This window comes from Ambystoma mexicanum, chromosome 6p (genome assembly GCF_040938575.1).
Source record: "Ambystoma mexicanum isolate Mex_15411 chromosome 6p, UKY_AmexF1_1, whole genome shotgun sequence".
Taxonomy (NCBI): domain Eukaryota; kingdom Metazoa; phylum Chordata; class Amphibia; order Caudata; family Ambystomatidae; genus Ambystoma; species Ambystoma mexicanum.
This window is the reverse complement of record NC_090935.1, coordinates 4,810,840-4,833,042: the sequence shown is the minus strand read 5'-3', so window position 1 is coordinate 4,833,042 and position 22,203 is coordinate 4,810,840. Positions and strand designations below refer to the sequence as shown.

General features: G+C 48.3%; 1 protein-coding gene across 1 annotated transcript in view; it reads left to right on the top strand.

Annotated features, from left to right (window-relative positions):
• The window catches only part of LOC138511121 (zinc finger protein 850-like), a 394,345-nt gene extending 372,350 nt beyond the window's left edge, over positions 1–21,995 (top strand). Inside the window, exon 4 of the mRNA XM_069626606.1 lies at positions 17,302–21,995. Within this exon, the coding sequence (XP_069482707.1) occupies positions 17,302–18,833 (1,532 nt within the window). The 3' untranslated portion in view covers positions 18,834–21,995. The remainder of the gene's footprint in view (positions 1–17,301) is intronic.
• Positions 21,996–22,203: the final 208 nt, after the last annotated feature.

Here is a 22,203-nt window from a genome sequence, read left to right as displayed (position 1 = left end):
CAGAGCTCTTCCTAAAATTGCACATTTGTAACAATCCTGACCTTTGGTCATTTATACAACATTCGTCCCCTCTTCGACGATTTCTGATCCGCCGCTGAAGACATGTGTTACTCCCTCTGTCCCCACAGGCCATCCCCACCCCCTCTGGTCCACCTGTGATGTTCCCTAGTGTCCCCCTCTTCTTGCACTCAGGTGTTGCCTGTTTTGCTTGATTCTTCTACCCTGATCCCCCTCCACCCCTCCAGCCTACTTCTGGAGGAGTTCCATCTTCTTCTTGTATCCTGGATTGCAACATTATGTGTTACTACTGACTTCTGCAATTGTATTCACTAAACCCTCTTGCTTCTCCACTCTTTTTGACTGCTCACTCTCTGTTCTCTCCTCCTCTCCCTTTCTCCCTTTTCCTATCTCCTCCCATCCTCCCCTTACTTTCTTCTCTGCACTTACTCTATCAGAATTGTCCCTGGCCCTAGTATGATAGCAACCTCTTCTGTCTCCCCCCCACTTACTTGTTTTTTTTCATCCACCCCTCTCCAGCACTATCTGAAATTTCGTCAGGCCTAGTACGATAGTCACTTGTATTGTTCCTCCCCTCCCTTTCTGCACCCCTCTCCCTCACCTTTTGTTTTTTTCCGGCTCTACCAGAAATGTTGTCAGGCCTACTACGCTTGTCACATGTTTGTTTCCATTTCCTTCCCACTCTTCCCCCTCCCTTCCTTACCTATGTCTTAGCTCTTGCACTATCTGAAATGTCGTCAGGCCGAGTGCGATAGTTAATTTCACATCCTTACTGTTCATGGCCTGTAAGAATGTCATTGGGCCTCATTACGAGAGTGGCGGAATGGGTTAACGGGTGCCGCAAAAGAATGCGGACCCGTTAACACCATTGCGCCACATTACGAGGTCCCCTCGCGGGACCCGCTCTGCACGTCTGGTTTTACCAGACAGGCAGAGCGGGTCCCCCGAAGGGAAGAGGGAGCTAACAATGGGCCGGTCATAATTGGCCCATTGTTAGCTCCCTACCCCATTCAGCCCTATGGGGGCTGAAATGGGAATGGGGAAGGTCCGGGCCCGGGTTCCTGGAGGGAGAAATTATCGGGCCCTCCGAACGCGGAATGGCCCAGTAATTCCCCATTCTGGGAATCCGGACCCGATTTTGGCAGCAGCCATGCCGCCAGTAGCGGCATGGCTACCGCCAAAATCATAATGAGGCCCATTGTATTTTCCCTTGTTCCCTCCCTTAACTTGAAGCGCATTGAAACACATTGCGTATAGGCGCTATATAAATAAACTATCATATCATGGACCGATTACTGCAAGTCTTATCCAGCATGGGGTCTGGCATGGATTCACATGCTCATGAATATTCCCTGTCGTCAGGCTGGGAATCTTCGGTAAAAGAAAAAACATTTTCACTTTCACTCTAAAACTGTATTTCTCCTCTAAACCGATCACTGTCCTCTGGGTCATACTGCCCCCATCCAATGACAGTCCTCTTCCTAAGCCCCGCCTGTAGCAGCCATCTTCAGATTTTTACTGCTCACTTCAGTGTTGGTAGTCCTTGAATTGCTCTCTGAGCTATTTGTAAATTGTTTGCAAGTTTTTTCGCTGGAAAAGTTCGACACTCTTCCCTCTTCAGGCCCTGCACCAAATGCAGGCTACAAAACGTCTTTGTAGAGGACAAACATCTACAATGCCTTCACCCGGATGACAAGGAGGTACAGTGCGACATATGTCTGGGCTTCTCGAAGAAGACAACAAAAGACAGTCATAGCAGGCTGGCGGCATAGCTCAATTCTAAACAAGGTCCCTGCCCCATGCTCTGAGTCAGGGTCATGCCTGGCCCATGACTGGCGGGTCCAAAGAGTGACCTCCCTCTGGGAAGAGATTTATGTCCTTTGAGGTAGCCCCATCTGTGGGGTTCCAAGATAAGGCCAAGTACCGCAAGGCTGATTCCGTGAGGTTCACTGCTGTTACAGGTCCCAGGTTGGATAAGCCGCGATCAATATCGCCTTTAGCCGCCATAGCCAGCCTGCCATCGAGTTCCTCCTCCAAGAGGAAGTTGTCCACTCCGGCCAAGTTATGGGAGAAATCAGATAAACCTAGGCCGGAGGAAGAGAAGAAGGCCACACTGCCGAAGCAATGCTCAACCTGTGAGCCAAAGTCCTTGTCAACCACTTTGTCGACACCTACTGTGACGACCACGGCAGTGATAGGTGCCAATCCTACCAGGGTGGCTCCTATGGCCCAAAGGGTATCCCTTCCTCAAAAGGCGCGACACAGCTGCTGAGGAAGCAGCGAAGGCTGCAGGCACCCCCGGGGTGGAGGGCACCGGGCCGAGATACCGGATCAAAACCCTCAGGGAGGAAAAAGGTTGGGGGTGAAGAGGCCCCAGAACAGCCCTCCAGGGTTGGCATTAAACCAATGGATATCTCATCCACGGGCGACAAAGACCAAGAGTCAGTCCATACGGTCCACAATGATGACGACAACGGTGGAGCAGGGCTTAGCGATCCATTGTTTCCTTCACAGTCAAAGAACATATCCATGGACATCTAGTCGACTGTCCATACCCTGGTGATGGAGATCCAGCTGAGGTTATGCCCCCAGCACTGACATCAGTGGTGCCACACGCCCCTGACCAGCCTGTGCGGAAGAAGAGAAAGTGTCATTCGACACCTCCATGTCCGCCTCCTCCAACACGCCAGACCACTACTCCGCCGCGGACACTGGTACGGACAGGGCTGCAACGGCCACAGAAACTGACAAAGATGAGGTCTTCGTTGCGGCATACTATGAATAACTTCACATGGACTCCCCTCCTAGAGTCTCTCCACCAGACGCTGTGGGATCATTTCATTCTATGATTTCCAAGGCCTCTGAGCTGTTCCACCGGCGCCTGAGGAAGCAATGACAGTCCAAGAGGAAGACGATCATGGCGGTGCCCTCGTTGGATGACATTTGGGAGCAAGGCCTAGCCCTCAAGACGAACCCATGGCCTGCTCCAACCAAGTGAGACAGGTTGGAGAAGAAATAAAGGGTGCCGGACGACACGCCCAAGTGCTTGAGGTCGCAACTGTCGCTGGACTCAGTAGTGTCGGCTGCTGGAAGGAAATATTCGGCTAGCCCGGCTTCATCGACCTCAGTTCCCCCGGACAGCGAGGGGAAGAGGATGGATGCCATGGGAAAAAGTGATTTACCCTCTTGGCCCGATACAAGCGGGAGCTTTCTTACAAGCTGGGCCCGATCCTGGAATACCTCCCCAATGACAAGAGGATGGAAGCTCTCGCCCTCTTTCAGGAAGGAGAGGTGGCGACAGACCATGCATTACAGTGGCAGTGGACACCGCCGAGACAGGTTTCCGGCAGATGGGAAACAGAGTCTGCCTTCGTCGGCAGGGATGGATGAAGGCCACAAATGTTCGGCAGGACGTTCAGGCGAAGGTGCTGGACATGCCCTTCGACAGAAAAAATCTTGTCGGAAGGCGTCGACAACTCCATTCAAGCCATAAAGACAAATACGGAGATGGCAAGTTTCCTTGGCATTCTTCAACAGCATCATTCGTCTTCTTTTCGCTCCTACAAGGGTAAATCGAGCAGATCATCCAAGCGATTCTCCTCATCATACAGATAGACACCCCGATCCTCCACTGAGGAAGCCTACAGAGGTTGCTCTGAGGCCTACGGTAGCAGAGGTCAGCGCCAAAGCAGGCCTGAACTGACCAAGATGTCAGCGAGTAGAGTAAGATCACCACCGACAGATGGGTGCTGGATGCTCTCGTCCAGGGACACACCTTGGAGTTCCAACACAGGTGCCCTCGTATCCCACCGGTGTCTCATCAAGAGCTTCACATCCCTCAGCTCCTGGAAGTGGTACGAGATATGTTACGGAGAGGGATGATAGAGCTTGTTCCCCAACGTCTACGGGGCTCCGGAGTCTATTCCAGACACTTTCTGGTAAGAAAGAAGACAAGGGGGTTGGAGACCCATCCTGGACCTGCGCCGTCAGAACAAGTACCTGAAGTCCCAAAAATTCAGGATGGTCCCGTTGCAGCACGTGCTCAGCCAACTAGAGGAAGGGGATTTCTTGATATTGCTGGACCTAGAGGACGTGTACTTCCATGTCCTCATCTACAGAAACATCGAAAGTTCCTATGATTTGTGGTGCAAGGCTAGAACTAGCAGTTTAAGACCCTGCATTTCATCTTGAAATCGGCCCCAAGGGTGTTTTTTGCAAAATGACTGGCCCCAGTGGCGGCCCATCTGCGTCTACAGGGCATACACATATACCCATACCTCGATGATTGGCTGGCACGTGCCCACTCGCAAGATCTGGCCGACGAGCACACAAAGAAGACCGTCTGACTTCTGACGGACCTGGGATTCTCTGTAAACTATCCAAAGTCCTGCTAGATGCCATCGCAGAATGCGCTGTTCCTCAGCACCAGACTCAACACAGCGACTTGCTTGGCATCGCCTTCACAGGAGAGGCTAGCAGCCATTCAAAGGAAGGTGCAACGGCTGTCGTCACCGATGATGGCCACAGTGCGGGCCATCAAATCGTTGTTGGGCATGATGTCGTCCTGCTTCTACTTTGTCCGTCGCTGCATGTTGTGTATGCGACTCCCACAGGAGTTCTTCGATGCACGTTGGATACAGGTGTGAAAGTGGTCAGTCCCCCAAAATACAATACAAACTCCCCAATGAGAGTCAATAACGGACACACCCCGATAGGGAATGAGACCAGGACCAAGTGCGGGTGAAGTTACGAGATAATGTTTATCAAAATCAAATAGGGCACGCAGAGGACTCTGCACACTCCGAGAGCGCTGTGCCAAACAATACACCGTCAGTACATTTTAAAGGGTTACAGCGTCATCAGTGACAAAATACATATAGTACAAAAGTTACATTCCAATTGATGGTGTGCTTGACCGTGTCGAAGGCAGAAGAGAGATCAAGAAGGATGAGGACAGAGGGAATGTTAGAGTCCAGATTGGAGAGCAGATCTTCACGGATGTTCAGAAGAGCAGTTTACATGCTTCTAGCCGCTCTGAAGCCAGACTGGTGGTCATGGAGACAGCCAACGGAATCTGAATGAAGGTTAAGCTGAGAGATTGCCAGCTTTTCAAGGAGTTTGCCGAGAAAGGGGGTAATGGAAATTGAGCGATAGTTAGCCGGACGGGAAGGATCAGCTGTGGGTTTCTTGAGAAGAGGATGCACAAGGGAGTGCTTCAGAGGGGAGGGGAAGGATCCTGAGGCAAAGGAGTGGTTTCAAAAATCGGCAAGGGCCGGAGCAAGGGTGTCAATGTGGTCCTTGATGGTTTTAGAGGAGCAGGGATGAACTTGTTTTGATGAGGCTTTCATAGATCGGACTTGTCTAGCAACCTCGTCAGGGTAGAAAATAGGAAAGGAAGAGAAGGACGGTGGGGGGGTGCTTAAAGGGGGTCTACAAGCACAGACTTAGAGGGAATAGGAGGGGCAGGGGAGGAGAGGGTGGACAGGATGTCCTGGGTTTTTGAGATAAAGTGAGAGGCAAGGGCATTGCAGAGAGCCTGGGAGGCAGGAGGAGGGGTGAAGACTGCTGCAGGTTTGGTACACTCCTTGCAGAACTTAAAGAGTTCTGCTGAGTTGTTAGATGCCACAGAGACACGGGCTTGAATGTGGGCTCTCTTCTTAGTGTGGACAGAGTCAGTTTTGCCTTTGGAGCAGACGACAGGCCAGTTTGTCAGAGGATGAGCAGGAATCCCTCCATTTCCTCTCAGCCACCCTACACTTATGTTTAAGTGTAGCTAGGTCGGAGTCATACCAGAAATTGCACTTGGCTTTGGATCCTCATGACAGGGGCAAGTGCATCAAGAGTGTCAGAGATAGAAGAGTAGAGAAGGGACAAGGTTGTGTCGGGATGTCAGTCAGCCAGAGGAGGAGAGAAGGTGGTAGCGAAAGCCTCAGCAGACACATGCTTCATAGGTCGGATATCCAAGAAAGTAAGTGGCAGTGTTGGGGTGGGGTTGGCTTGGGGGGAAGAGCGTGAGAGATGGGAGGAGAGAAAGCAGTGGTCACTCTAGGAAAGAGGAGTGGTCAGAGGGATAGAGAGGGGGAGGCCAGGGGAGATCAAGACATCAAGTGCGTGTCCTGCAGAGTGAGTTGGGCCGGAGGGGAGGATAGAGAGGGAGAGGGAATCACAGAGGTTGCAAAAGAGCAGGGATGAGGGACACAGAGAATCGAGGTGGATGTTGAGGTCACCAAGGAGGAGGAGTTGAGTGGTTGAGGCCAGGAGGGAGGAACAGAGGTCAGCCCACTCAGAGAGAAAAGAGGCGATATTTGCGAGGGGCCGGTAGAGAGTAGCAACAGTAAGAAAGTGTCTAGGAGAGATTGAGAGCCTGCAGACAAGGCATTCAAAAGAGGAGTAAAGCTGAGTGGGAATGATAGTGGTAGGAATCCATCCAGGAAAGATCAGGGCTATGCCCCCTCCAGGTCAAGAGGTTTTGGGTGCGGAGAGGATCTTGTAGCCATCAGGGAGTAGAGTGTCAAGCTTGTGACAGAGCTGGCCGTGAACCATGTCTCCGTAAGATCGAGGACATCAAGGTCCAGTTCTTCAAGGAGGTGGCAGATGTGAGAGGAGTGTTTGACAGCAGAGTGAGAGTTGAGAGTGGTAAAATGAAGAAGGTTGCCGGCCTTAAAGATCTTCCAGGGAGGGGGTACAAATCAGAGGTACCCCCTGCGGAGTTGTGGCGGCAGCCTGAAGAGTGGCAGAGGAGGAGGAGGAAGAAGTTGGAAGGTAGCCAAGGAGTGAGAGGAGGGGACAGCTGGAGATGAGAGGAAGTTGATGAGGCGAGGGAAACGCCTATCGAAGAGGAGGAGATTCGTCTGAGGACCTTGGACCATGACAATGCCATTTAGGTAGACATTAAGGATGACTCTGGAGGAGGCGAAAGAAGCCATGAGGACATCCCAGCGAGTGCCACCATTAATGGGAGAGGAGGGGACAGGACAAAGCACAGAGATCATATAAGGGGTCCATAGATCCGGCGAAGGAACAACAAAGAGGATATTGGTGAGGGGCTGTCTGGAAGAGGCGCTGCAATAGGTATCAGTGATAGGGAGACCAGGGTTGGAGGCGAAGATATCCTTTTTAAATTTCTTTTTTCCAGACTTAGTGAGAAGGGAAGGATAGTTGATAGAGAGGCAGTTGGAATAGATGGGAGAAACAGAAAGCGCCATGAGTGGAAAAGGGAGGAGGCAGAGGGAGGAGTAAGCAAGTAAAGCAGTATAGAACAGTCACTCCGCTAGCAGGTTACAATCAATGGCCAAAGTTAGAATGCACAAATACACCTAAGTTTGATTTTCAACCAAATGCAAAAATACACCTAAGTTTAATTTTCAACTAAATGCAAAAATAGATCTAAGTTTGATTTTCACGTTAAATAGGAAACCAGCAATGAAGAAATTTAGGGTAGTAGTCAGATGGGAGCGGTGAGTATAGATAAAGCTTCAAATGAGTACATAACAGGGAGAGTTCATCGTACCTTCCGAGAAGGAAGTACAGGTAAATCAAGGAGGGAACTAACCCAAAAAGAATATGGTGAGGGAGTCATGGCAGTCCAATCGTCCAGGAGTATCAGCTTCAGTGAGGGTGTGGCTATTGCAGAAATCTCAAGTTGCAGCCTGTAAAAGCAGACGGGGAAGCTGACAGGAGCCTTAGAAGTGAGCCTTTCAGAAGGGTGCTGGCTGAAGCCTGCCGGTCACGTGATTGTGGTTTTCTGTGACCAGCTGGCCAATGGCAAGCACAATGAAGGCACTGCAAATCGTGAGCCATACGTCTCACGATTGGATGATGGCTTGGCGGGACGTCGGACATCACATGCATCAGCAGGGCTGGTTGGTGCGAGGTGAAGGTCATGTTGGTTCTGGGTGAGGCAGCTGGTGCTGACTCTCTACCCTACACATTGCATCAAAGTATACAAAAATCAATCACAAGTTACACCTTGGCATTTTAGGGAGAAAACCATATATTTCATATGTACACTTTTATTAATTTGCTGTAAATCGTTGACCAGGTGAAAGGTGTGGGGGTCGTTTCTTTCAGGGGCATGGGAGCACGGACTCAGTGGAAGGATGAAAAGAATAGATTTGTAACATCAAGACATCCGTGGGACATGAGCTCAAGCAACACGGCCGTGGGAGGGGAAACAGGTGGGGGTCATCAGCACTCGTATTGCACAGCACTGCAGCAGGGAGATGGGGCCTGGACAAGACAATGGAATTGGAAATACACGTAATGGGTCTTGAGTGAGCTTCGCTAATGCCATTTCTACATACGACCTGTGAGGCATTTGTACTCTTACATGCCTTACATTACACGACCCAGGCAATGTCCACTTTATAGTAAGATACATTTTTGGTTGTTACGCCCTTGGGGCCATGTATTTTACATCATGTCACATGGTTCTTCTAACATCATACCCATGCATGTATTATGTTGACAGCAATTTATCTGATCCCTGGCACAGGGGTGCCTGGGCCCCAATCTCTTATCTACTACAATCAGTCAGTTCACATATTTATCAAACCTTCATTTAGATCTCAGGAATGCTGCTTTATTATGTTTTAGTATAAAGAAGGATATATGGTCACACGCGGGATTAGTGATAGGGGTGAATCTGAGTGGCACACATTCGTGGGGCAGGCATCTGTTACATCAAATAAGAGGTGAGGTTAGAGGTTGTGTGGGTAGTATGTCCTCCAAGTGGGGTCTGTGAGTACAAAGCAGGTTTGTGGAGATGGATGGGTTTGTTCCAAGACCAAGCTTCAGCCCGGTCATTCACAGGGAAGTGATGTAAGAAGGAAGGTGAGAGATGCAGTGTTTAGTTTGTAGCCTTTCGCGCCCAGTTTTCTGTGAGAATAGGACAGTCGCAGAGACACCAGAGAGGAGGTGGAGGGGGGAGCAGTTGGCTAACTGTGCGCGGACCCAGGGGAAAGGTGCGGCCCTGCAGGCTGGCATTTCTGTGAGATCTGATACAAAATGGAGTCGTGCTCGTACAAAATGGAGTCAGTAATCTGCCCTCTTGTAGGTGTTCACCTGTATGTGTCGTCCCGAGGCTGTCCGGGAGCCTTTGGCCAGAGGTGCATGGCCAGCTGTGGGACCAGTATAGTGTGCGTGTGGGGACGGGACTGGTGGGGAGGGGGGCCTAAATTACCTTCCCTCCCATACATTCCTTCTTTCATTACTTAAGTAATGAATATTGTAATTCTCCTAACCTTTGGCGCTCATTCTCTTCCGCTATTGCTTCATCCCATGCGGGTCTTCCTTTTTGTGGCATCCAGGCCCTACATACTGCCCTTAAGCTTTCCCCTGCCCGGGCATACTCATCGGGGTGCAGGTCATGTAAATGCAACCCCCATCCCCTTCCAGGTCCACCCAAACCTCATCATACCATTCCAGTACACGGGGCTCCTTGATTGTTGTGTGATACAGTGTGCCTACAATATACCCTGTGTTATATATAGCTGTCATTCTGTATTTTGGCTCTGAGTCATCCCACGTTTGTGCTTGCACCTCATGTGTTATCTGTACCACTCCTTTTGCACGGCCCATCGTCACCATCATCACTTCACTGTTAGGTATCGCATTTGTGCAGCACCTAAGGCCTAATTGGCACTCACCAAAAATGTAAAGAAGAAAAACGATGGTTGGTATCAATAGCTTAACAGTCATTCCGTGTCAAGCCATGTGCTGGGCTTCACTCCTCCTTCTCCTTTCATTCACTCACCAAGGTTGTGCACTGCTGCTATTACGTGGGATAATGTTCCATTGTCTGCATCTGCAGAAGGTACAAATGTACAACATGCGCTCCTGATTTTTCTGCAAACACCACCGTCCATTGCTGTTAACAGGTCTAGGACATACCTGTTCTGCATTGTCATAGCGCCACCTTTATCACATTGAACCCCTCTTCTGTGTCATTGGCCAGCTGGATCAGCTCTCAGCGAGTGATCTGGAGCCATTTTAAATTTGCTCGCGCTTGGATGCTTGGGACGAGGGAAGCGAAAAATGTTTCAGCAGATGTGAAAAGTTTGAACCGATCAGGTACTTTGGAGATGTGGTTTGACGACCTTCTTTTTCACGACACTGTGCTTTGCAGCTGTTCCTCAGAGAGGGCGTATACGGGGGGTTCTTCAGTTGTTGCCAGTGGGTCTGGATACTTGGTTGTTGGCAGCCCCTCCCCATTGGATATGACTTTCAGGTATCACCATCAGGGCAGAATGCAGCGTTGCCAGAGCGCATGTGCCCCTCCAGGACTGTGGAAGGTGCAAGTACGCCTGTTTGCCACAAACCCACTTAGTGTCCATTAGTGCTGCTGTGCCCTTTTTCATGTCTGGGATGACAAGCGTTTTATTACAGTTCTTGTTTGTGCCCATGTCTGTTCTTCATTCTCCATAGAAGCACAACTCGTATGGGATCTCTCGCTGTAGCTTGAATGTTTTTTTTAGAGCTGTGATCCATGTTAGTTTTGTGATATGCTGTGACCATATCGGGCGCATGTGTTCTTGATCCACTGCAATTCTTCGTCTGCTAGTCCTCGCAGTGCTTCTGCTTTGCATGTTATCTGTTCCTCTTGCCATCTATTGTCCAAAACTAATGTTCCTTTTATTACGAGGAAAGGGTCCTTCAGGAAAATCACTCCTTGTGGTTTGTGGTAACACGTCTTCTCCTTCTGCCGCATATGAAATGAAACAGTGTGTGCTTGAAAAGTATTTTTAATTCTGCAAAGTGCAAGATGTAGGAGACACTGGGCCTCTGTAACAGGCGACTCTTGTGGCAACATAACTTTAGGGGTTCCTGAGGCGTGGGGTATCAATGAGCATACGTAACAGCTCTCATTTGTGGTCTGCTTGGATGTTGTGCTCATATCTGCGTAGCATTTGTTGAACTGCTGTGGGTGCTGTGGATCTTCTATTGTGTCTAACCCCAACCCATGATATTTGTCGTATTTTACCCTCCTCACACCTCTTTTCCTTCTACTGTTTACTCTTTCATTGTTGGATATCTCTCTTTGCTCCCAGTATTGGATTGGTCCCATTCCGCCCAGTCGTTCCACTTCCCCCCATTACTTATTATAATGTTATCTCTCGCAAAAGTGTCATGTGCATTCTTTATACTCAATATATCTGAGGTAGATTGTGTGGTTGCATAGAGTTCTTCATTGGGCCACTGAAATGGGATCTGGGTCGTTCAGTTCATAGATGTCAAAGTCAGATTCATTGTAAGTATAGATGGGACTTTTTTGTACAGGAGTAGGGACAGTGTGATTTTTATTGCACGTAATGTTTTTGTAAATCCCCTGGGCCCAGATTAGTTTGAATCTGTCCCATATCAAATGAGACCCTTGTTTGACCAGGTCTACTCCTTCTCCCCCCTCTTTTATATCTATTGATATAAATGACATTGCCCAATACAAAACGAGGCCAAACATCATAGAAAAGAAAATAATTGCACAAAAAACTGTCTGCAGTCATAAGAGTTTGTTCTGGATGGTCCTACACAGTGAAATATAAAAGGTGTTAAGTACACATTCATGTAAATATTACGGACTTGATATCTTCTGATTATATTCTTTCTTAGGCTGATAACCCATTTAACATTTTAGAATATTAGAACGATTCAAATGTATATTTAAATTCGGTCTTGGGGTCTACTTCCTACAACACTATTGTTCTTATGAACCCACTCTTTAGAGTTTTTCTTTCCTTGGAAGACTGCACGCATGTTGGTGTAACCAAATCATTTATGCCAAACAAGTCCATCAGACGATCTCGGTCTCCCCTTACTGTGTCTATGTTAGCTAGTGGAGCCTCAGAGGGACCAGCTTGTGCTCTCCTCCTATTAAGCCAACCCTGAAACTCCCCAATCCTATCTTTCGAATGGATTCTGTCCTCCCACATATTCCTCATCTTTGATATTCCATATCCAGCTGCTACGGAAAAATATTTTCGGCAGAGGGTGCAGTGCATCAGTGGCGTTTGATTCGATGTCCCTCGATGGCCTCCGTCTCGAGGATGTTGTCATCGAAGGCATATATAGCATGCACAGCGCCCATTGGCTTCAGTTCTGTTATTCTGCGAATGCTATCACTTCGAGAAATACGGTGTGCTTTTTTACTTCGTAGCGACTTCATTACTTCGAGAATGTCTTCGTCGACACCGACTACCCTGAAGACTGGGTTCAAAAAGTGTTGTAATTGTGGGTTGAAAATGTAATTGACTGATCCTCATTGTATATGTGTGTGGTTCCTTGAAGTGGACCATAACACCTCAGACTCCTCCAAGTGCCAGTCGATGACGGCAAAGTTCTTGAAGGAACGAAAGGGGAAATTGACGGTAGGTCAAAACCCCAAATCACCTACCCCGACCAAGAATCATTCGACCGAGGAGTCGAGAGGCGACTGTCCTCGGAGGAAGAATGTTAAGAGATGGAGGAGTGGTCCCACCACTTTCTAGTGGACAGCCTTGGAGGGGTAGATATTTTCACTACTGCTCCTCAGTTGGAAGTGCGAGAGGAATGGCTGGTCAAAGGAGCCAAAGAAAGTTACTTCGTGGTGGACGAGGGAGTGGTGCGGAGCCAGCTGAAGCAGGGGCATCTTTACCATCTTTATCCTCTGCCAGTGCATCAGCCACCTCAAAACCTCTCTATGGTCTTGAGTCAGAGTTCACCAGTGGGGGGCAGACTGTCTCAGCATCTAGAAGAATGGTGAGACATTACTTCGGATGCTTGGACCTTGTAAACCATAGCCCATGGGTACTGCGCTATAGAACCAGTGCCTGTAGCGGAGAGGAACAAGAGATGGTAGTCCCCTTATTCCCTAATACTCAAAAAGGACGGAGGACTGAGGCCCAATTTGGACTTCTTTACTTGAACAAGTTCCTCAAGAAGGACAAGTTCAAGATGGTCACACTTTCTCCAATCCTTCAGAACCTCCAACTCCAGGATTGGATGGTGTCAATCCATCTCAAGCACAGGAAATACCTGAGGTTTGCAGTTGGCGGTTCTCATTATCAATTTCCAGTTCTGCCATTTGGGCTGACCTCCGCCCGGGGGTTTCACCAAACAGATGGCAGTTGTGGCAGCAAGTCTCAGGGGGATTCACGTCAACTCCTACCTGAACAATTGGCTGATCAGGTTCTGGATCATCTCAATGTCACCTGCCACTCTCTTCACAGACTGGGCTTGGGAAAGAGCTTGCCACCCGAGGTGAGGACTCCAGACATTCTACAGATGGTCACCAAATTTCAAAGTGCCTACTGTCTCCCGGCCTTCGATTTCTTTGAGGTTGCTCGGCCTCTTGGTATCCTGCATCTTTCTGGTGCCAGAGCCCCGCCTGAGAATGAGATCACTTCAATGGGCTCTCAGAACACAGTGGTCCCAGTTCTTAGGAAAGATGACTGACCTTCTTCAGGTTCCAAGCAGGGACACACAGAATCTTCTGTGGTGGGTCTGCGAGGACAATATTCTGAAGGGAGAACCCTTTTGGCATCCATGGCCAGAGATAATGTTAGTGACGGACGCTTCACTTACGTGGTGGGGGAGCCCACACCAACAATCTGACAGACAGCGGTCATTGGTCGTCATCGGAGTCCAAACTACATATCACTCTTTTGGAGCTGAGGGCAATCAGACTAGTGCTGAAGGCCTTCCTGTCCTCTTTACGGGGAAAGAATGCCCTGATAATGACGGACAACACAGTGGCCATGTACTACCTCAACAAGAGAGGAGGTATAGGGTCACTACCACTGTGCAGAGAGGCAATTAGAGAAGGAATCTATCGGCAGTTCACCTAGCCCGAGAAGAGAACATGGCGGCGGACGCTCTGAGAAGGCAGAGCACACTGTTCCACGAGTACTTCAAGAGATCTTCATCCTCTGGGGAACCCCTCAAGTGGATCTGTTCATGACCAGTGCCAACTGGAAGTGCAAAATGTATTGCTCCAGGGAATTTCCCCCAAGAGGAGCTCTAGGAGACGCGTTTGTGGCGTCTGTTTTTTTACGAATGGCTGCCCAACGCTCTGTATCCTCTTTTCTTTTCTGCCCTGACATGACGTTCTGGTATCTATTAACTACTTCTAACAGAATTCCTGCTTCTTCAACATCCCGAGGACGAGAATTAGACGTATTCGCCCCCACAGGCTTTATTATGCAAGACATATTAGGCGGTGCCATAGCTTTTTTCCTCCGCAATGTTTGACAAAATATGGTACATATACCTGGCATGTCCGACCTTTCGAGAGGGACACTTCCCGCTCAGTAATTTCAGCCAATTCAATGAAGGAATGACTTTGATTAGTTGAAGGGGGCAAAGGGACGAGTTAGGCAGACTGAGGAAGAGGCTGTTGCAGTAGTCCAGCCTGGAGAGGACCAGAGCTAGGGAGACACAGGGCCTCATTACAAGTTTGCCGGTCCAGTAACTACGGTACCGGTAAGCTTGCCGGCACCGTTGTTACCAGACCGGCAAATTACGAGGTCTGCAAACGGGTGCCTGTCAGCCCAGCAGGTCTGACCTGCCGGGTGGAACGGCACCCGCTCGCAAACCATGTCAGATGCGTCCGGCCTCCCCATTCCCATTGAGTCCAATGGGACTCAAATGGGAATGGGGACTAATATTTACCGACGCCCGGGAATGGGCAATTACGGGGTCCGCCGGGGCTGTAATGCCCCACTAATTGCCCATTCCCGCCCCCTGGAAAAATGTGCAAGTTCGGCGGCTGCCTGCCGGATGTACCGGCAAGGCTCCTGCCACACTTGTAATGAGGCCCACTGAGTTTCTGGCGGAAGGTGAGGAATGGGAGAATGCCTATGAGGAGGTGCAGCTGAATGTGGGCCTTCTTGGCCAGGCCTGTGATGTGGAGAGAGAAGGAGAGGGAGTAGTCAGAGATGAAACAGAGGTTTTTTGCCTCACAACAGACTGGGGGGTCCATGGAGGGCAGCCAAAGTGTGGGAGGGAAGGGTGGAGCAGGGGTCCCAATGAGAAGGATCTCTGGCTTACTGGCATTAAGGCAGAGCTAGATAGCCGTGCACGATGCCTGAATAGCAAACCTGCAGTCAGGAATGATAGAGGAAGAGGAGGAGGCAGAGGAGGAAATCTTGAAGGAGAACTGTGTGTCATCCGCATAACACTGGAAGTTAGAAGAGAAGGTGGAGAACAAATGGGCTACAAGGGGCCAGGTAAATGTTGAAAAGCCAAGGCGAGAGCATAGAGCCCGGAGGGACACCACATGTGGGGAGTGAGATGGAGGAGAGAAAAGGGAACAGTTGAACCTGGGAGGGTCGGTCAGAGAGGAAGGAAGTCAAAAAGAGAATGGTGCACAAATAGTGCCTCGAGTCCTGGAATCAGGGGAACAGGAGTGTGCAGTATCATGAAAGAATGATAATGATAATCAATTGGTAAAACAATGTCCGGCCTTCATTGATATGACTAAAATTACTTAGCAGGGAAGTGTCCCTCTAGAAAGGTCGGACATGCCGGGTGTATGGAACATACCAGTCCAGAGCCAGGTCTGTGATACCATGCGTATCACAGAGCCGATTTTTAAGGGTGGCATGATATACCGTATCAAAGGCAAAGGAAAGGTCAAGAAGGATGAAAACAGAAGGAGAGTTGGATTTGAGATTAGAGAGCAGGTCTTCACGGATGTTCAGGATAGCAGTTTCCATGCCTCTGGCAGCTCTGAAGTCAGACTGGTGGTCGGGAGGCAACAAACAGATTCAGTTTGGTGAATAGGTTAGGAGATGGCCAGCTTCCCTAGGAAATGGGATAATGGAGATAGGGCAGTAGTTAGGCAGTCAGGAAGGGTTGGCAAAAGGCTTTTTGAGGAGAGGGTGCACAAGGGTGTGCTTGAGTGAGGGGAAGGATCCAGTGGCAAAGCAGTGATTGCAGAAATCAGCCATGGCCTGAGCAAGGGAGACAATGTTGTCCTAGATAGTTCTAGAGGAGCAGGGGGCATCTCTTTTGATGAGAATTTCATAGAGCGGACTTGTCTGGCAACCTCGTCAGGTGATATGGGAGAGAAAGAGGAGAGTAGGAGGGAAGGGGGCCAAGGGAGGCCTGGGAGCGGATGAGGGAGAAAGGAGTGATGTATGGGCGGGTGAGGACAGGATGTCCTGAGTTTTATCGATGAAGTGAGAGGCCAGTGCCGTGCAGAGTGCAAGGGAAGGAAGAGGAGAAATTGAGACTGCAATAGGATTGGCGAGTTCCTTGCAGATTTTCAAAAGTTCCAAAGTGGTGTTAGTGGCCCCAGAGATGCAGGCTTGGATATGTGCCCTCTCCTTCGAGCAGACCTAGTGTCAAACACCTGCCTTTAGTGTTTGTATATGGAAAGTGGGAGCTTCCATGTACTAATTTAATTATTTGCGAATAATTAAGATGGTACAATATATATGCATGTTCCGGATGATTAAAATATCCATCCAAAATGTTTGTTCACCCCACGTCTGTGTTTTTTTTCTCCCTAATGTTTTGGATGCAAAAATTTGCTAAATAAAAATGAATCCCACTATTCATGCTGCATGTTACCTCTATCACATTAAATGTTCTCATTGTGGCACCACAACTCTGCCACCTATTAGGGTGCCTTTCCCCAATAGATGGCACCTGAAAGTCGTGAGTTAACATCATAACTACTGAGTAGAGTCTTCTTGTTACATGTGATGCCTCCGATTGTGAACGTGTTGAAACTAATAACATGCATCTCCTTTTATGTTAACAGGTGACTGATGTCCCAGAAATGCAACAACAGTGATTGTTAGATTCTCTGGACTAACGCAGCGAAAAGCTTGATAGTTATAATATGCAATTTCCAAGCATCTTAAAAGTGTGCAAGTTTGGGGTCCAGTTTTCTTTTCAGAGTATTGAGGAACTGAGATTGAGAAGCCTATTGGATACATGATGGCTTCCGTCCATGCAGCCCTGTTGTGGTAACATCCAGTAACCAATTTTGTTCATTCTGTAAATCCTGGGTGAGAGGGATATCTAGCACGAAAATGACGATGTGATATGTGCTGTAAGAAAAACATTTCTCATATGAGCTCTGAATTTGGGAAAAGGTTCAGTGAAAAGGGTCTTCTTATTAAGCATCTGACCAAATAAAGTGTCAAGAAACCTTACACGTGCACAGAATGTGGGAACAATTGCCATCTCAAGAACATACGTATTGCCCACATGAGGACATAGGTGAAAAACCTTATCAGTGCATTGAAAATAGCATCCACAAGCATGATACACTTATCTGCCACCAGCAAATGCATACAGGCGATAAACCACATGTCTGCATTGAATGTGGGAAAGAGTTTGCTCAGATGGGACATCTTATTAGCCACCAGAGAACACATACGGGTGAGAAACCTTATGAGTGCACTGAATGTGGGAAACGGTTTGCTCAGAAGGGAACTCTTATTAGCCACCAGAGAACACATACAGGCGATAAACCTTACGAGTGCATTGAATGTGGCAAAGGGTTTGCTCAGAAGGGACATCTTATTAGCCACCAGAGAACACATACAGGCGAGAAACATTATGAGTGCTCAGAATGTGGGAAATGCTTCGCTTGGAAACAACTTCTTAATGACCACCAGAGAACACATACAGGTGAGAAGCCTCACGAGTGCACTGAATGTGGGAGAGGATTTGCTCAGAAGAGAGATCTAATACGCCACATGAGCACACATACAGGTGAGAAACCACATGAGTGCACTGAATGTGGTAGAGGGTTTGCTGTGAATGGATATCTCATTCGCCATCAGAGAACACACACAGGTGTGAAACCTTATAAGTGCACTGAATGTGGCAAAGGGTTTGCGCAGAAGGGACATCTTACTTTCCACCAGAGAACCCATACAGGTGAGAAACCTCATGAGTGCCCAGAATGTGGTAGAGGGTTTGCGCAGAAGAGAGATCTAATTTGCCACCAGAGAACACATACAGGTGAGAAACCTTATTTGTGTATTACATGTGGAAAATGGTTTGCTCGGAAGGGCTATCTTACTATCCACCAGAGAACACATACAGGCAACAAACCTTATGAGTGCATTGAATGTGGGAAAGGGTTTGCCCAGAATGGATGTCTTATTAGACACCAGAGAACATATACAGGTGAGAAACCTCATAAGTGCACTGAATGTGGGAAAGGGTTTGCTGAGAAAGGACATCTTATCTACCACCAGAGAACACATACAGGTGAGAAACCCTTTGAGTGCACTGAATGTGGGAAAGGGTTTGCTCTGAAACAAGTCCTTATTAACCACCAAAGAACACATACAGGTGAGAAACCTCATAAGTGCACTGAATGTGGGAAAGGGTTTATTTGGAAAGGAGATCTTAATACCCATCAGAGAACACATACAGGTGAGAAACCTTACGAGTGCACTGAATGTGGGAAAGGGTTTTCTCACAAGGGAGATCTAATTCGCCACCTAAGAACACATACAGGTGTGAAACCACATAAGTGCACTGAATGTGGGAGAGGGTTTGCTGTGAATGAATATCTTATTCGCCATCAAAGAACACATACGGGTGAGAAACCTTATAAATGCACTGAATGTGGCAAAGGGTTGGCTCAGAAGGGACATCTTACTCTCCACCAGAGAATGCATACAGGTGAGAAACCTCACGAGTGTACTGAATGTGGAAGAGGGTTTGCTCAGAAGAGAGATCTAATTTGCCATCAGAAAACACCTATCGGTGAGAGACCTTATGTGTATTTTGCATGTGGGAAGGGGTTTGCTCAGAAGGGACATCTTACTATCCACCAGAGAACACATAAAGGTGAGAAACCTCAAAAGTAGGTTGAGTCTGGGAAATGGTTTAGTTATAATGGAGGTCTTATTTACCATCACCCTTACATACAGGTGAGAAACATCATAAGTGCACCAAATGTAGGGAGGGTGGTGAGGAATCTGTGAGTTGTGCACCCATCCGAAAGAACATTACTGAGAAGTAATTTGTTCTCCTAATGGATTCCTTCCTCCCAAGGATTCCTCATCTATGGAAGACCCCCAAAGCAGTACGTAATCTGGAGGAGGGAGGAAAACAAGGATATCTGCTAAACCAGAAAACTCTGAAGTACTGCCCTACCAAACAGGCACCCTGGCCCGCAAGGGAATCCAAGCAGTAGTGCTTAGCAAATGCATGCAGAGACTACCACGTTGCCACCAGTAAAAAATCCAGGACCGGGACTCCCCTCTGCCTCCTCCGGTAGAATGAGCCCTGTAACCCACAGGCACATCCTTCCCAACCAGATCATACCATACTGAGATGCAGAGAATGATCCCCCTGGTCCCAGCCCTGCCAGGACAAGCTCCAGCATAACCTACAAAAAGCTGGTCATCCTTCCTAGCCTCTCGAGTATGAGGGACATAGAATTTAAGGACCCGTACTGGGCAACATCTGGAGGTACAACAGACAACGCTTGGAGCTCACCAATGTTGGAGACGTGACGGCAATCAGGAAAATCAGTCCTGAGTTAACTAAATTCAAATCCCACACCGGAACTACAAACAGACCATTTTTCAACTTCACAGCTTACCCACCACTATTCTCTCAGATTGTGGAGCTCAATACACTTCTACCTATTGGAAATTGCTATGCAAGAAGCTGGGCATTCAAAGAGAACTAACATCTGGCTATCACCCTCAATCAAATGGTCATACAGAAAGACTCAACCAGTCACTCGAACAGTATTGCGTTGTTTCTCCTCTGCTATGCTGCTTCCTACAACAACTCTTACACTAGCGTGACCAACCTTAGTAGAGGGATGTAACACGCTGGTCCGTCCTTCCCGCTGGATGAAATACACACCTGCGGCCACCATGGTGAAACACTAGACTGCGGCTAACGTTGCGTGATCTGATGTGACGGCTCTAGCGTCTCCTCCAACGGCCCATACCCGCCAGGGTCAGTGGATCATGACAGTAGGTGACCGCGTTGCGTCGCTTCGAAACCTATCCTGGCACTTGATGCTGTTTTTCCTGTTCTTTCCTCGTTGCTGTTTCCTCCTTGTCCCTTGCCTCCTCTGCTTTGCTCCCTGCGAGCGATGTTTCTTCTCCATTTTGCCCCTGGCTACCTTGCTCTCCCTGCCTCCTTCCTTACCTTCTGTCTGCCTTCTTGCTTCCCGCTGGATGTCACTTCTATTATCTCAGGCTCAGAATCCCCGGCTCGGCTCAGACGCTCCTTTTTCTCTGTTGGCTGGATGCCAGTTACTTCCAATACCATCTGGATTCCAGAACAACGGAAGCTGCCTACTGCACTTCACGGCTCCAACTTTATAACAAATATCGCAGATTTGTTTCTCCCTTGGGCTTAGCCCATAGGGTGCACACTTTTTCTCTGTTGTATAAGGCAAGGTGGACACCTGTTGGGCTTGGTCTCTTGGCATCGCTCCAGACAGCATCTCAAAGTCTTTATCAGCTCTAAGGTCAGTTGCATGCTAAGGAGTCTTTACAGGAACACGTTTCTCCTCAGGACCCCCTTCTAGTGTATTATACTATTGCCTATCACTAGTGGGACACTCTTCTCAGGATCCCCTCTAGTGTGTTACACTATTGCCTACATCTAGTGGAACACTCTCCTCCTCAGGATCCCCTCTAGTGTGTTACACTATTGCCTACCTCTAGTGGAACACTCTTCACCCCAGGATCCCTGCTAGTGTATTACACTATTGCTTATCTCTAGTGGAGCACTCTTCTCCCCAGAACCCCCTCTAGTGTATTATACAATTGCCTATCTCTAGTGGAACACTCTCTCCCCAGGATCCCCTCTAGTGTGTTACACTATTGCCTATCTCTAGTGGGACACTTTACTCCTCGGGATCACCTCTAGTGTATTACACTATTGCCTACCTCTAGTGGAACACTCTTCTATTCAGGATCCCATCTAGTGTATTACACTATTGCCTTTCTCTAGTGGAACACTCTTCTCCTCAGCATCCTCTCTAGTGTATTACACTATTGCCTCTCACTAGTGGAACACACTTCTCCTCAGGATCCTCTCTAGTGTATTACACTATTGCCTATCTCTAATGATGAAGAATTTAGGATTAGTACATAGTTCCTGGGCCTGGGATTGGCATATGAAGGGGCAATTACACAAGGGAGTGTGCATGCCCACTATTAAAGCACCATCTTAGAAGAAGTTGGTTTGGTGTGAAGGGCCCTGAGAAGATGTCAAGTGTTCCATTACATTGGGCCTCATTACGAGGCAGGCGGAATGGGTTTAACGGCGCCGGTAAAGGTGCCGGTGCCAGTGCCGTTAACCCCATTACGCCCTATTACGAGGTTCCCTTGCGGGACCCGCTCTGGACGTCTGGTCAGACCAGAAGTCCTTTACGGGTCCCGCAAGGGGACAAGGGAGCTAACAACGGGCCTGTTATTAACGGGCCCATTGTTAGCTCCCTCCCCATTCCCATTGAGCCCTATGGGGGCTCGAATGGGAATGGGGATGGGTACATTGAATGAGGAATTACCGGGTCCTCCAATGTTGGAATGGCCCCAGTAATTCCTCATTCAAGGAACCTGGACCCGAGTTTGGAGGCAGCCATGCCCTTTTTAAGGGCATGGCTGCCTCTAAACTCGTAATGAGGCCCATTATGTGGACATGTATTTTAGAAAAGTGACATTGTGTGAGTAGAGTAGGAAGGGCAAATGGAATAGAAATATTTGCTGTTTTGTAAGACAGTAAAACTCCTGCCAATTTGGAAATGAAACAATTCCTTTCTGTCTGAAAGGAAAGAGTTGTGGGTGCAACGATTTCATAGCTGTTCTCTAAAGTCCAAGAAGGAATAGTGGACATAAATGTTTACGGAATAAAGATGATATTGGATAAACTGACATGTCTAATGTAAAGGTCTCCCACCTGGGTCCATGCACTGAATGAAATGCTGATGAAATGAATATTGAGCTTCAGTCAATATGTCACTGTGTTAACTTTACAAATAAAGTGTTAGTAATAGATCCATGTGTGTGTTAAATCTCTTTATTCTCTTTTCACTTGTGTGTAAACTGTGTCCTGGAACGGAGGAAATTCATTTGTTTTAATTAATGGGGCGACTCTAGGGTGACACATCCACCTGCTCCATCAATACGATTAAGGCTCCCCCCGAGTGCTCGTGCATCCGCCAGAAGCCAGCATCAGCGACACCAATGTTGTCTGAGGCCTTTA